This window comes from Ursus maritimus, unplaced genomic scaffold, assembly GCF_017311325.1.
Source record: "Ursus maritimus isolate PB19 unplaced genomic scaffold, ASM1731132v1 scaffold_1, whole genome shotgun sequence".
Classification (NCBI taxonomy): Eukaryota; Metazoa; Chordata; class Mammalia; order Carnivora; family Ursidae; genus Ursus; species Ursus maritimus.
In genome coordinates this window covers 33,334,987-33,351,373 of record NW_024423343.1, presented here as the reverse complement: position 1 = coordinate 33,351,373, position 16,387 = coordinate 33,334,987, and the positions used below count along the sequence as shown (strand labels likewise).

General features: G+C 39.4%; 2 protein-coding genes across 8 annotated transcripts in view; one reads left to right on the top strand and one right to left on the bottom strand.

Annotated features, from left to right (window-relative positions):
* Positions 1-8,091, bottom strand: part of TRAK2 (trafficking kinesin protein 2) — a 67,183-nt gene extending 59,092 nt beyond the window's left edge. For 2 of the 4 annotated variants that reach the window (XM_008687361.2, XM_008687359.2), the window contains exon 1: positions 7,801-8,091. The gene's annotated coding sequence lies outside the window, so the exon portion shown is untranslated. The remainder of the gene's footprint in view (positions 1-7,800) is intronic. The other 2 variants (XM_040641920.1, XM_008687358.2) reach the window with 1 other exon arrangement.
* A 116-nt stretch (positions 8,092-8,207) lies between these two features.
* STRADB (STE20 related adaptor beta) overlaps positions 8,208-16,387 on the top strand; it is a 43,397-nt gene continuing 35,217 nt past the window's right edge. The window contains exons 1-2 of one of the 4 annotated variants that reach the window (XM_040641935.1): positions 8,208-8,416; positions 11,835-11,931. In XM_040641935.1, the coding sequence (XP_040497869.1) occupies positions 11,920-11,931 (12 nt within the window). In that variant the 5' untranslated portion in view covers positions 8,208-8,416; positions 11,835-11,919. The remainder of the gene's footprint in view (positions 8,417-11,834; positions 11,932-16,387) is intronic. The other 3 variants (XM_040641936.1, XM_040641933.1, XM_040641930.1) reach the window with 3 other exon arrangements.

Below are 16,387 nucleotides of genomic sequence, written 5' to 3'. Positions count from 1 at the left end.
CCTATCCACTAGCCACACCCTCTTCCTTGGCATATTATAATGCTCAAAATCTGCCATTTTATTAAAAACAGATAAAACTAAAATTTCAAAATCTCCCTTCCTCAAGACTCTGGGTTCCCCTCTAGCTACTGCCCTCTGTCCTCAGTCAAGCTTCTTCAGAGTATTTACTCTCCTTTTTCCTCATCTTTTATTCATATCTCAACCACACTGCAATCTGATTTTTCCTGAAACTGGCTTCCCTTCAGTCACCAACAGGCCCTGCTAACCAATCCAATGGTAATTTGTTAATTGTTATCTTATATATCTCTGGTTCAGTACTGTTGACTACTCCCTACTTCAACTTTCCTATGGCTCTCCTGAAGCCTACATCTTATAATGAATGCACTTTCTCAAATTCCTTTGTTGGATCACCTAGCTCCCTGCCCTTGATCCTTAAACGTTGGTATTTCCTAAAGTTCCGGCTGTGACTGTGTTCTTTATTACTGCTGTTTTTCATTTACCTTTGTGCAAACCAATCACTACCACAGATTAAACTACTTCTTACTTTCCTATGGCTCTCCTGAAGCCTACATCTTACAATGAATGCATTCCTTTGTTGGATCACCTAGCTCCCTGCCCTTGATCCTTAAACGTTGGTATTTCCTAAAGTTCCGGCTGTGACTGTGTTCTTTATTACTGCTGTTTTTCATTTACCTTTGTGCAAACCAATCACTACCACAGATTAAACTACTTCTTTACTATTAATAACTCCCAATCTGGCTCTTCGGACCAGACTTCTTACAGATATCCACTCAAATTTCTCACAGGCCGATTGTAATCCTTGAATTGATCCACTCCTTTCTTTCACCTTCCACATCCAATCCATTACCAAATCCTGTATAGTCTAATACCTCAAATTTACCCACTTCTCTTCATCCCCTCTTTTATCATCCTAATTCTAACCATCATTATCTCTTAGTCTACGAACCAACCCTTAATAGGCCCCCAGACTCAATTTCTTGGTTTCTCTCTTCTAAGACAAGAAAAATGTTTTAAAAACTAAACTCCTTAAAAAAATATACCTAGAATAAAATCCACACATCTGGTCTAGCCTGGCCTCTGACTACTCTCTTCCTTCATTTTGCACCACTCTCCTTGCTCAGACTCAGCCACAGAGACACAGCCTTGTGTCATGCTTTTTTACTTCTTCATTACACTCTCTTCTATTTCTGGATCTTTGTAACTGTCCACTTTACCTGGAATATTCTTCCCTCTTATTCTTTATATGGTAACTACTATTCACCCTTCCAATCTCAGCTGAAAAATTATCCTCAGAGAGAAGTTACCAGTCCACCTGAACTAAAGTTGCCTCCCCTGCCACCTTTATTTTCTAACTCAGCATGTAAGTTGTTTCTTTCACAACATAAATTACAACTTACTTTCGGGAAGGAAGGGGGAAGTGCTACATCTTCTTCCTTTCTTCTTCCTTGCTGATCAGAATGAGAATATAATGGCAGAAGCTTAAGCAACTCAATACATATTTGTTATTAAATGAACTATGAACTGAGCCGGTGGGTGAATTCTTTCACCATTTATGCACATATCAACTCTACTGTAACACAAAATAGTGTCAACACTCTTAAATTAGACCCTATTTTATTTGAGCTATTCCTACTCTATTGTCAGAAAGCTTTCTAAAGAGAAAAAACTTGAAGTTTGGCAAACACTGACAGATACATATGGATAAGCTTCAAAGACCTCAATGATCTTTACAACATGAATTAGTTACACCTCTATACCATGAGTATGCTCATTTTCTAGCACAAAAAAATCATAATATAGCATGGTTAAACAGGATATCCCCAAGGTTATGTGAGTTAGTATAGCTAGGAACATTACATATTAAGAAGCCTGTTACATAAGAAATTTCAATAAAATGGCCGAGCTAACAACTGGTCAATCAGCTGCTTATTGAACAGTTTTCAATAAATGCCTCTTGAATTAAACTGAAAGACTGAAAAGAGATTTTTTAAAAAGTAGTATACAATGGCATACAACAATATACAATCTGCCCTAAGGGAGATTAAAGATCTAACAAATCTAAGATCTATTAGGGAGAGCTCTAATGAGTTCCATAATCTAGATTAAATCTTAGATCTAATGGTCTAGGATATCTCAGAGAAGAAGATAACACCACCAGATAATAAATATTTAATGAGTATTAAATTATACAGTCAGGTGGAGGGAAAGCTCTTTTCAGCTTAAGTGGTCTGGTTTCACATAGGAGTAAGATTTAAGTGGGTTTCCCACGGAAGGAAATATTTGGATAGTGAGAAGGGGAGTATCCAGTAGGTAAAAGGCAAAGAAAAAAAAAAGAAGCCCCAGAGCAAACAGCAGACAGAGCCAGTTTGGCATTAGTATACAGACCAATTTAAGTGGGAATGATTACTGGGAAATTACTTGGAGCTTTGAACTTGACAAGTTCAGATTAAGAAGTCTAAACTTGATCCCACAGGAAACAAGTTTCTAAATAAAAAGTGACATCTGAGGGTCACCTGACTAACTCAGTCCATACAGCATGGAACTCTTATCTCAGGGTTGTAGTTCGAGCCCCACGTTAGCTGTGGTAGAGATTACTTAAAATCTTTAACAAAAAAAGTGACATTTGAGAAATAAATCTGGAGTCAGAACACAGGATAAATTTCAAGATGGAAAGATTAGAGACAAAAATAATTTAAAACTTTTATCACATGATGCCTGGATTATTGTAATAAAGGCATAATTGAGTTGAATGGAAACAATAAGAGGGATCTGTGAGACAGTGAAGATAGGACTTGTTAACTTACAAGTTGGGACTAGACGAACTTTATCTTCTCCTAAAAGATAATTACATCTGGCATATACCTGAATCATCTGACTTCAAACCTCACAATTTTCATTGCCCCTCAATCCATAAGACCTCTCTTTCCCAGACATTTGTTGTCCCCATGACCCCCAAACTGGATTCTCCAACCACACAATATATCCTAGCCAAAACAAGATTGTATTTACTAGCTCCCTAGACACACCAGGAAATTCCCAATCCTGTAAGTTTGTTCATGTGATTTCTTCTATCTTTAATATCTCTCCCTCCTTCTACATATTCAAAGTGTAGCCATTCTTCACATCCCCGTTCAAATGCCACTTTTTCCCAATGCTAGATTTCCCAGAAGCCCCAACTTGAAGTAAGATTACTTCCCAATACTCTCCACTTCTCTCTAAAACATTTTTAACCATATAATTATTCCTTATCTCCTCTGATAAACTAATACTCCCTACAGCATACATACCCAATTTATTTTTGTATTACGCCCTCCTCCTTTCATAGGTAGTTGAAGATCTTGATAAATAATATATGGCAACATGTAGTATAATGGCTAGGAGCACAGACTCTGAAGACAGACTGCTTGAGTTTGAATCGAACACAGCCATTAGCTATGCAACCATGGGCAAGTTACTTAACTTCTCTGTGCTTTGATATCTTTATGTATAAAATGGAAATAGTAATAGTAGATATTTCATAAGGTTGTCAAAGGGCTTGGCTTAGAATAGTGTAAGCACCATAAAATTGTCTATTAGTTGGAAAATACTGAATATTCTGTGATAGTTGAGTAATGCTTTATTTATTTATGGAAAGCAAAATGTCAAAAGTAAAGCCAGTTTCTAGGTACAAAGAGGTACATAAAAATTCTTCCTAAATCCTCCGTGTTTGCCCTAAGGGTTAGCTGTGCCTTTAAAATCTCCCTTATGTTAACAATAGTTCTGTTTTAGTTGACATTTCAATATTCTGAGAAAGTATTTAGTTCAGCTTCTACCTAATTGATCTTGCTTCCAGTCTTAACCCCTTTAATCCATCCTCCACAAAGGTCAGAGTAGTCTTTCTAAAATAAATATTCAATGTTTTTCCTCTGCTACAAACCCTCTCCATGCCATCCCCTTTAGGATAAAGTTCAGCTCCTTAGTGTTTCATACAAAATTGTCCTAATACGGCCCCAGCCTAATCTCCACCTTCATCTCTCAACACTTCTTACCATGAAACCTAATCACCTGGCATACCTCAAAGGCTTTTTGTATGTCATTCCATTTGCTAGAACATCCCTGAATTAGTTTGCTAGAATTGCTATAACAAAATACCACAGACTGAGTAGCTTAAACGAGAGAAATGTATTTCCTCACAGTTCTGGAGGCTAGAAGTCAAATATCAAAGTGTTGGCAGGCTTGGTTTCTCCTGAGGTTTGCAGATGTCCACCTTCTCAATGTGTTCTCACATAATTTTTTTCCTCTGTGCACACATCCTTGGTGTCTCTTTTTGTTTCTAAAGTTCTTTTTATAAAGACACCAGTCACAATGAATTACGACCCACCCTAAATGCCCCATTTAAGTCAATCACCTCCTCAAAGGCCCTATCTCCAAATACAGTCATACTCTGAAGTTATAGGGGTTAGGACTTTAACATATAACTTTTGGTGGGGCACAATTCAGCCCAAAACAACCCCTTCTTTTCTTTGCCCAGGCTAATTCCCATTTGTTTTTCTAAGACTGGACCAAGCCTTCTCACCCTACAGGCAGAGTTCACACTGCCCTTTCTCTCTGTTCCTACAGAACCTCTGTATGCTGCATTCTGTATACTGCTATCCTATTAATACACTATAACAATTGTGTCTTTCTCTCTTCAGACTGTGTGTTTTTTTTTTTAAAGATTTTATTTATTTATTTGACAGAGACAGCCAGCGAGAGAGGGAACACAAGCAGAGGGAGTGGGAGAGGAAAAAGCAGGCTCCCAGTGGAAGAGCCTGATGTGGGGCTCGATCCCAGAACACTGGGATCACGCCCTGAGCCGAAGGCAGATGCTTAACGACTGCACCACCCAGGCGCCCCCAGACTGTGTTTCTTAAGAGCAGAGGCTAAATCCTTAGCACTGTGTCTGGCCCATCAAGTATTTAATAAAGATTTGATTATTAAGGGAAAATAGAAGAAAGAAGAAGAGCTTTGAAGAAAGGCAAGAGTGGGTTCAAATCTTGGTTCAACCATTTACTTATTTTGTAGCTTTGGGCAGTCACTAAATGCTGAACTTACATTCTATTTAAGGTAGTTGTACAGATAAATGATCTAATTATAATGAAAACACCCAATTGTGGGGTTGGTTCACAGTAGGTGCTCAGTAAATGTTTTTGGTTTTTTTTTTTTTTTAAAGATTTTATTTTTTTTTTTATTCGAGAGAGAGAGAAAGAGCAAGAGCACAAGCAGGGGGAGAAGCAGGCTCCCTGCTTGGCAGGGAGCCTGATGTGGGGCTTGATCCCAGGACCCTGGGATCATGATCTGAACCGAAGGCAGATGCTTAACCAACTGAGCCACCCAGGAACCCCAGGGCTCAGTAAATGTTAAAGATTCTGACCTTGCCTGGATTTGACACCCAGTTCCACCACTTAGTAGATGAATGACCTTGCGTATGTTAATTTACCCTCTGCTTCAGTTGCCTATCTACAAAAACACTTCATAGTGCTACTGTGAGGATAATATAGGTAAAACATTAAGACAGGTATTTAACACATAGTATTACATAAATGTTTCCTATTACTACATGAACACTGCAGGTCTGAGCAATTAAGACTGGAAACCATGAATAATTTAGTCCCTTCATTTACTAAGTCATTTTAAATGTATTACTTTCATGCCTTAGATTTCTTAGCAACTAAACAAGATGGTAACTAAAGAGCTTCAAAAACTGCTACAGATAAAATATAAAGAGCTCAAAATAATCATGAAATAATATATTACTTTTTGTCTCATTCTTTATATTGGTGTTTAACATATTTTGGGTATTGATATAAAATTTTTAAGAAACTAGTTTTTCTGCTCTTTGTGACTATTGATGTTAATCATGTTTTCCAGTTTCCAGTGGAGAATAATATTCTTTGGCTCATATTTTCAATTGTAGAATCACTAAACCTTTGAACTAGAAAGGACCTTCGAGATGAAAATCCAATCCTATCATGCCTTACACAAGTAAACTGAGGTGGATTCGGAATAGGCTTTTGGGGTTGTAATGAGCAGCTCTATGGGGTACAGGAATGGCAAGCAGAGAGAACACTTTGTTCAAAAGTACTACAGCAGGCGCTCAGAACTTCTTCTAGATATTCAAGGTGTATAAGGAACCAGTATTAGGAAATAATGCTGGAAAATAGTTTTGAATCATCCAGACTTTAAGGTGAATAATTTCTGATGTAGGTACAACTTACCTGACCCGTAACTTTGACACAAGGCAGCTCTAGGTTTGACTCTCCACTTGTAATGTAAGCAAAATCTTTGAGCCTCAGATTAGCACAACAGGGTTATTACAGTGATTAAGTGAGTGAACGTATATGGAGCTCATGTCTGGTGTGCCTGGCTGACTGAAAGTACAGCTGATTTGAACATGGGTTTGAACTGTAAGGGTCCACATATATACAGATTTTTTTTGATACAGTACAGTAAATGTATTTTCTTTTCCTTATAATTTTCTTAACATTTTCTTTTTTCCATTTTTACTTTATTGTAAGAATACAGCATGTAATACACATAATGCAAAATATGTTAAACAACTGTTTATGTTATCAATAAGGCTTCTGGTCAGTCTATTAGTAAAGTTTCTAGAGTGTCGAAAATTATACATGGATTTTCAACTGTATAGGGGGTTGGTGCCCCTAACTCCCCTGTTGTTCAAGGGTCAAATGTAATCAAATGTTTGTTCTTTCTTATGACTCCTTCAACATGTGAATAAAAACCTGTAAAATAACAAAACACTGTCTTTCATACATGTGATTGCTCAATGTCTGAGACTTGTTGAACATTAATTTTAAAAATAGAAAGCTGGAAAAACTGCTGAGATGATGAAGTGTCTTCATCTCTGCCCTTTCCCACCACCAAATGTCCTTCACAATTTGTTCTGAAGTGTCACGTCAACACTATTAACATGCTATTTGGAGATCACTGTAACTCAGACTTCCAATTCTACAACAAAGATATGAAGGTCAGGACAGATTTTCCTGAAATATATTTTTTAAAAACCTGGAAGGATACATGTCATTTTATTTACATGGTCTATTTTAGCTTGATGACTTTCCAGTGAAAAGTTACTGCTTTCGGTTTTCTTTTTTTTTTTCTGGCTCAGAAACTGCAGGTTTTAACATAAGGTTCGTGGGCAATGAACTGATTTCACCATTATTATTATGACCCAGAACTCTTAAAGGTTTGGGAGATTATCTTTACGCTGGTACTAAAAAGGACATCTGCCAACATCTATTATTTACGCTTGAAACTAAAGTTAACCGTTTCTTCTAAAGCATATATGGTATCTGGCCCAAAATCAATCGCAAGAAAAGCCTAATTCAGCATAGAAAGAGCTCTTTGCAACATCCTCTCCTTTCGCTCACATCACAGATGGTGACCGAGGCTTAAGGTTTAACTCCAGACACTAAAGCCGCACATCCGTCAGGGATGGGGTTCCGGGTGGATGCTCTCCGGCAGAAAATGAGATACTGCCAATCCTTAGAGGTGCAGGGGGATGAACCCGGAGACCAGAGCCCAGAGACCATCACTTCGCACCCACACTTGGGAAACAAATCACTTCCCACCGCGGGGCGGGGACCCGGGGAAGACCCAGGCCTGCGATACCCAGCTTTCGGTTCTGATGTCCGCGCGTGACCCCCGAGGACCGGGAGGAGCTCGGGACGTGGAGGCTCCTCTGCTTTCAGGAGAAGCTGGCAAGGGCAAGTTCGAGTCACGCGCGGGAATGTTACTCACAAGAATGGTCCGATGTCCTCCGTTCTCCGCCCGCGGTCCCTCAGGGAATAGGATCTACAGCAGTGGCAGCCTGAGAGCTGCAGCCGAAGCGGCCGCCGCTGCCAGTAACCGCCCGGGCGTGGCGGGGACGGGGAGCGACTTCACAACATCATCACTCGGCGACTTCAGTTTTGCAGCGAGGTCGGCTCCCTAGCAGCCCCACATATTGGAGAAGAGCGAAGGAGACCCACTCTCCCAGCAGCCTTCACGGCGCCAGCGCGCGACCTGCCGGGAAATGTGGTTTCCTGTCCGTCCGCCCCCTCACCCTTCGGAGTTGTAGCGCGTTTGTCCCGCCCCTGAGCTAGAAGACCCCGCCCCCTAGCAGCCAGGCCCCGGGGCGGGAGGCGGGGCCGCGACCCTGGGGCGAGTCCAGTCTGGGCTGACTGCCTGGGGCTGGGGCAGAGTTCCAGGCCTGCGGCCCCAGTCTGGGTCGCGCCGCCTTGCTGCGTCCCGCGGCCCGCGCTGGGAGCGGGTCTTGTACGCTCGCGGTGCCCCTCGGCGGGCTGGGCTCCCGGGGCCGCCAAGTCCCGCACCGTTGGCCGCCTGAGGAGAGTCGCTGGTCTTGGTCGCCGCCAGGGTAATGAGGGGAGGCCAGGCCGGGGAGGGGGAGGTGTAGGGCCGGGTCGGGGACGTGAGGGAGCGCGGCTTGGTCCGCGCACGCTCGGCAAGCCCGAGGCTAGAACTGGCCGCCGCGCCTCGAACCCAAGCCCGGGCAGCGGGCGGACGGTGGCTGGAGTCCGGCGTGGCGTGGCTTGGCGAGCGGCCCCTGAGCCCCGGGCCGCCCAGTGGCGGAGGCACCTGTGTTCGCAGTAGGCGGTGCTTGCCAGGTGCGCAGGGCGCTAGCTGCCCGAAGTGCTCTCTCCGCACCCCCACCCCTTCTCACCTTTGGCAGCGCTCCCGAGCCTGGAGAAGTTTCCAAACAGAAGACACACTCTGGCCGAGGTTCTGTGTACCACCTTCGGCGAGTTCGCTGTCGCGATTCCCCAAAGCCGGACTAGGAAGGAACTTCTTGCAAAATTAAACGCCCAACTTCGTTGTGTTCTCAATATTTAAATTCAGCGTTGTGTTTTTTCCTCGTGGGTTTGTTGTGTCAAATACATTTTTCCTCAAAACTTGGTCAGGATTTTGTGACACAGCGTCTGCCTAGCACTGAGTCCGTCTGGCGCACAGTAGGCACTCAGTAAATATTTTTTGAAAGCATGAGTCACGATACTAAGTTTGGAAAATCTTACGGAGTTGTGCGTCGCTATAATTTTAAAAATTTTATGGCTTCTCAAGATACCTTTGAAAATTACGGTAATTGTAAGGCTCAGCAGAGTTAAATCGGTGTGGTATTTTTTTTTTCATCGCCTGTAACAATAGCCTCTGTTGGATGCCTAAATTAACTCAAAATCCGAGTTCTGTAAATGAATGCGCCCTATGATTTTCACAGAAATTTTTAACCTTTGATATTAAAGACTTTGGACGAACCATTCTACAATGGCAAATTTAAATTATTTATAAAGCTTTACCCTAATTAGCTTGTTAGATACAAATGCAAGGGACCACACTGATGTAATATATTTTAAAATATAGGTCTCAAGTATGATTTCTTTAAAAAGAATTTATATTTGGGGCACCTGGGTAGCGCAGTCGTTAAGCCTCTGCCTTCGCTCAGGGCGTGATCCTGGCGTTATGGGATCGAGCCCCACATCAGGCTCCTCTGCTGGAAGCCGGCTTCTTCCTCTCCCACTCCCCCAGCTTGTGTTCCCTCTGTCGCTGGCTGTCCCTGTCAAATAAATAAATAAAATCTTAAAAAAAAAAAAAGGATTTATATTCATATCTAGTGAAAGGGCATGCAGGAGGAAATTATGACGGTGAATCTAACCGTTCCACCCCACCACCATTCTTCACCAGGTGCAGCTGCTGCCTTGACCTCAAAATGTCTTGTAAAATTATCTCTTAATCTTCTGGCGTATCTAAAGTAGAAATCTGTGGGATTAAATCACCCCAGTGGGACAACTGCTTTAGGACTAGCAATTCTCAAAAATCATGTCAGTTTCTTCTGAGTTTTTCAGAAATACAGGTAATGGATTGGAATTTAAAGTTTTTTGTTATATAAGAACTTACTGATATGAAGTGGAAAAAGAAACAAAATCCTGATAACCAGAAAACTGAGTTAATCACACCATCCCTAATCTTCCTATTTGTGGGAATGTAAACTGCAAGTATTCAGGGCCTTGTCTGCCCTGATCACCAGTGAGTGTCCCCAGTGCCTGACCATGGTAGCCATTCATTAAACGTGTGGAATGAATAACTTGGCTGCTTCAGATTAACAGTGTAATGACTTTCTACGTGTGTATGGTTTCTTCATTTATTTGGACATTTCCTTGGAGTTGATTATGGGAAGTGAGAATTTTACTGGATCAAAAGGTATGAGTATTTTCATGGTAATTGAAACATTGCCAACTTGCTTTCCAAATGAGCCTTACCTTTTTGAGCTGCCACCACTGATATTTGTACCTTTCAGAGCTTCCACTCAAGCTCTTGCATTGGTACAGTGTTTGGTAGTTATGAGCCCTTTCAGATGAAGTATCTCACTTGATCTCAGTCACCCTGGAAGGTGGGCAGGGCAGGTATTGCTGTCCCCCTTTTGTAATACAGCAAATGCCACTGTCTTAAATTGATGATAATGAATAGCAGGTGACAAAATAATCACACCTTTTCAGGTTTTTCTTCCTTCTGTTCTCTACTTTTGGTTTGTAGTAAATATCCTGAATAAATTCATGTCTTTCCTTAGCAGTAAAATTGGATGCTGCGCTATAATATCTATTTTTTACAAAATCTTCCTTTTCTTTTTCATTTAGCTTAGATATTTGCAGATACCTTGATTAAACTTGGAGATTTCATTAAAATGAAATAATAAGCCACAATTAAGAAGAAAGAGATGATATTGGTTGGGTATAACGAAACACCCAGCACTAGAAAATTTAGAACATTGCCACCTTTTCCGTTAGGAAAAAATCTGGAAAGTTTTGGTAGTGCCTTTGTAGTTCCTTGAATCTGAGGAAGTTGCTATTTTAAACTTCTGAATCTGTTACAGTGTCTTCATAAACTGTTGAGATTAATACTATGCTAGTGAAAGTGGAAAGGAATTATTTGTATAATCTTCATATCTTTCATATTTGTCAAATTCTATGAAGAGTATAACTGAGACCTAAGAATCATAAGGTAAAAAATATTCAGCCTACAGAAAATATTTTTATGTGAAAACTGAAAAGAAATTTCTTTTTTAAAAACACATGACAATGAGTGGTGCCAGGGTGGCTCAGTGGGTTAAACATCTGCTTTTGGCTCAGGTCATGATCCCTGCGTCCTGAGATGGAGCTGAGTCTGGCTCCCTGCTGGGTGTGGAGTGGGGTGTCCGCCTCTCCCTCGCCCTCTGCCCCTCCCCCCACTTGTGCACGCTCTATCTCAAATAAATAAATAAAATCGTAAAAAAAAAAAAACCATGGCAATAAGAAAATGTTATTTCTAGTGTGTTACTAATCCAGATTTTTTCCCAAATTTGCCGGTCATGGACCCCAAATGATTTAATAGGTAATTAATCCCATCAGGAAGCTTTGGAACCTTCAACATTTACTCATACCTGAAATCATCGAAAATTATTGGGGTATATTTGTAAGTGGGTCCAACATTGATTTTTGTATTGCTTTCACATTTGCTTAAGCTTCTTAAAAAAAAAAAAAAAGAACAGAAAAGATAGGGAAGGAGAGATGCAGGTATATTGGTCTTTGGAAATACTCAGAATCTCCCTTCAACTTAACTCTGTCTTTCTGTTGTGATGTCAGATCCCAAATAGTGTTCTGTAAACAGGAATTGCTCAGTAAAGACACTTTTCAAAAATGCCTCTAGACCTTGTGTCAAAGAATAGCTGCCTAAATATCATATGGGTTTATAGCAAGTAAGAACTTTTATGTAAATCTAAATTATTTTGCTTTTGTTTTTTATGATAGGATATTTCTTCATCTTGAAGATAAAGCAAAAATCTTTTTTGGAGTAGATGGATTTTTGATACTTTCTGTGAACTAAAACGATTCAATGTCTCTCTTGGTAAGTTTGTGTTAACATAGATTTAATTTTGGGGCACCTGGGTGGCACAGTTGGTTAAGTCTCTGACTCTTGGTTTTTGGCTCAGGTCATGATCTCAGGCTCCGTGCTCAGCAAGGAGTCAGCTTGGGATTCTCTCTCCCCCTCCCCCTCCGTGCGCGTGCTCTCTCTGTCAGTCTCTCTCAGACAAATAAGGGGTACTTGGGTGGCTCAGGTGGTTAAGTGTCTGCCTTCGGGTCAGGTTATGATCTAAGGGTCCTGGGATCAAGTCCCACATTAGGCACTCTGCTTAGTGGGGAGTCTGCTTCTCCCTCTCATTCTCCCTCTGTGCTCTCTCTCTCTCTCTCTCTCTCAAATAATTAAAATCTGTAAAATGAAATAGCATAAATAAAGAAATCTGAATAAAAAAAAGCATAGATCTAATTTTGTGCCATCAGAGTAGTTAGATATTAGTGCAGAGCCATAACTGAAGGCATATTCTGATGGGATATTGTTATGCTGAGATGTAATTTTGACCTGAATGGCTTCTGGTCTTAAAAAAATGAGTTAAATTCTCATTGAGTTTTTGTTGCTTTAAAAAAGAGCTTCTCCTTTACTTTTCTGATATATTCATTATTATTTTTCTTTGTCCCATACCCACTTGTTTTCATACACATACTGTACTTAGATATATGCCTCTCCCATCTAGTTAGCTATGCCTTATCCTTAAATTTTTCAAAAAATCCCTTTTACAAATTCCCATTAGATCAAAGGCAAGCAAAATAATATTAAAAATAAGCCTTTTAACAACAAGACAAAAAACATTTGATCAATGTATAATATGATGTATAGATCTAGATTGAGAACCAGGCATCATATGGTAAAAAATATTCAATCTGGGCCGCCTGGGTAGCACAGTTGTTAAGCGTCTGCCTTCGGCTCAGGGCATGATCCTGGCGTTCCGGGATTGAGTCCCACATCAGGCTCCTCTGCTTGGAGCCTGCTTCTTCCTCTCCCACTCCCCTGCTGTGTTCCCTCTCTCGCTGGCTGGCTCTCTGTCACATTAAAAAAAAAATCTTAAAAAAAAATATTCAATCTATAGAAAATATTATTTAGGTTAAGTAGTTTTAGGTCTTTCATCATGTCTTGAATAGAACATAATACCGTATCTGACTTTATTAAAGTAGTGATGTTTTAAAAAGTGATGGGTGCATTTGTATGATGATTTGCAGTTTATTAATACTTTCATATATTATATCTCTTTCAGTCTTCAAAATTATGAGTGATTGGCAGGGCAGGTGGCTTAATGCTTATTTTGAGTGGCCCAAGATGGCAAAGAATTGCCAGGGCTCAAACTCCTATCTGTCAATCCACTGCATCATTTGCCAAGTCTGAGAGGCAGAACTATGAAGTGAGGAAATACAGAATGCATTTGTTGGATTTATTGTATGATTTGTTTGGTATATGGAAAATACAGAATGCATTTATTTTTAAAGTAAAGCTTTTCTACTTAATAGGGGGCACTTTAGGGACTCCTGACTGTCTCAGTCAGTAGAGCATGTGACTCTTGATCTCAGGGTTGTAAGTTCAAGCCCCATGTTGGGTGTAGACATTACATAAAAATAAAACCTTAAAAAAAAAAAAGGTGGGGAGCCTTATCTATCTGGAAAGTTGTTATGAAATATCCACCTCATTTTCTAATGCAGAGATGAACAAATACTCTCTGTAAAGGGTCAGATAGTATTTGTGTGCTATGTGGTCTCTATAATAAATTACTCTTCGGTTGTTATGTGAAAGCAGTCGTAGACAATATGTAAAGGCATGAAAATGAGTGTGTTAGTGTTCAAGTAAAACCTTATTCACTAAAACAGGTAGTGGGTCAGACTGACCATATAGTTTGTGGACCCCTGTTCTAAAGGATTACTTAAGATTAACAATTTTATGTCAGTTTGTAAATTGGATGAGATGTAAAAGGGCATTTGATAGATGAAGATCCTGAGATTTAGAGGACTGTGTGGATTCCCAGGGCTTCTGGATTTTGGAAAAAAAAATTTATTCTATTCTATAATTATGGGTTTTGTGAAAAATAATAGAACTTAATGGGTGATTTAAATTTATTCAGTTAATAATTTTACTTTTAATTATATACTTCCTGTAATGATGAAATATTTAGTATTCTTTGAATATTTTCCTAAATGAGGTATTTGTACAACTGAGATAAAGTTGAGGTTTATACTTATGAAGGATTTCTCCCCATTCAAGTTTTATGCTCTGTTGGAGAGCTAAGAAATGATGTTTTCAAAGGAGCAGCATAAGTAAGATATTTTCCTTTAGATTCTCTTTTAGGTATAACTTCTTTTCATTTGGCTATTAAGGTAGTGGATTAAAAAATTACATTAAAAATATTTTGGGGAGGTTTCTGGATGGTTTTAAATCATTTGTGCTGCCTAAAAGACCTTAATATGTGTATTTTTCATGAGCTATTATTCACCAGCATCTAATTCATTCAGTGTGGATATAAAAAATGTTTTGAAGGGTAAGCTATGAATGTTTTTTTATGAGTTTTATAACTTGGGCAGCTAATGGACATGCTAACATTTTTTTAGGAGAGGTCAACAAAAACATTTTGCTATAATGGCTGATTTTAGCTGTCTTCACATTAGCGATCACTTTTTTGAACTGTGAAAATTCTTATATAAAGATAATGAAATGGAGGTCTGTATTATTTTATGAAATGTTTTCTATATTTCTATAAACCAAAAACATTGTTCACTACTCTTATTTTGACAATAAATTAGGGTCAATATAAGCTTAAAAAATATGCCCAATATGTCTTCTTCTTCTTCTTCTTTTTAAGATTTATTTATTTACTTTAGAGAGAGTGTGTGTGTGTGCACAGCGGGGAAGGGCAGAGGGAGAGAGAGTCTTAAGCAGACTGCGAGCTGAGTGTGGAACCCATCACAGGGCTCAATCCCACAGATGCTGAGACCACAGGGCTCAATCCCACAGATGCTGAGCTGAAACCTGAGTCAGACGCTCAATGACTGCGCCACCCTGGCGTCTCTAAAAATATGCCCAATATGTCTTAAGTTAACTTTTCTTCCATCAAAAAAAAGTGATGGACATTTTTTAGAAAGACTTTTTTATGTGTGACTATATTTTGATAACCGTATTAGAGGTTCCCCCAAGACTACCTCCAGGTTGCTGGGACTTGCAAAACTTAGTCATGTAGTCATAACTAAGATTTATCATAGCCAGAGAACACAAAGCAAAATCAGCAAGGGAAAAGGGTACATGGAGTAAAGTTCAGAGGAAACCTGGCTCAAACTTCCAAGAATCCTCTCCCAGTGGAGTCACATAGGATGTGCTTATCTCCCAGGGTAATGACAACATGTGTAAAATGTTGTCTACCAAGGAAGCTCATTAGAAACTCATTCTCAGGCTTTTTATTGGGGATTGATCATGTAGGTACCTTCTGCTAACAGGTAACAAATTCCAGACTTCCAGGAAAAAACCAGTAATTCGGCAGAAACCATATTGTTTACACAGTTTAAGCACATGATCTGTTCTTACCAGGGAAAGGTGGGAACCCTCCCAAAATCCAAGTTCCCAGATACCAGCCAAAGGTCAACTTTGCAAGCAAGCCTTTTGTAAGGATAGCAGTTTTAGGCCTGCTATGTTAACTCTTTTCTGTACAATGGTATTAACGACTATTGTGAAAGACTCAGAGTAAATGTTACAAAATGTATGTAAATATCAAATACAATATGTAAGTGACCTAACTGGTGGTTATTTTCAACCACTATGAGCAATAGTAATACAACTGGTGGTTATTTTCAACCACTATGAGCAATAGTAATACACATCTTCAAAAACTTTTATTGGTCATTTTATTCACTCTAGACAAACCAATAGAAACTTTGCAAAGGAAATGATTCTATAGCTATCATGGTATTGTAAGCTTCTGTTCTTCTGGGGTGAGTTTTACATAAGACAGTGGAGATTTAGATCAAATTATTGTGGTAAGATTGATAAGATATATAAACTGCAGGAATTCATCTTAAAATAATCAGTAATTTAGGCTAAAAAAATGACTGGTTAGACTAGTGAGAAATTTTGGCATTATTTTAAATGAAAGGAAGTGTGATTACTTTTAAGTGACTACAAAGTGTTAGGTAGACATGGGAGAGCTTATCTTGAAGACTTATTTGATATTAGTACTTTACTGTTCATATACAAATAGATGTTCATGAGATGTTTCAAAAAATTTATTATAAAAGTCTCTTTCATACAATTTGTTTATACTTTTGACACACCTTTTCTTCCTAGAATAAGGTCAGCTTTACCCCACCTGATAAATCACATAGAGGTGTTACATTTCCTTATTGGCAATATGATTGTAGGACCACGGGTTAAAGTGCAGGAAGATGTAAATTGTGATAGTAGAACAAGTCTCCTACTTTTTTTTTTTTTAAGATGC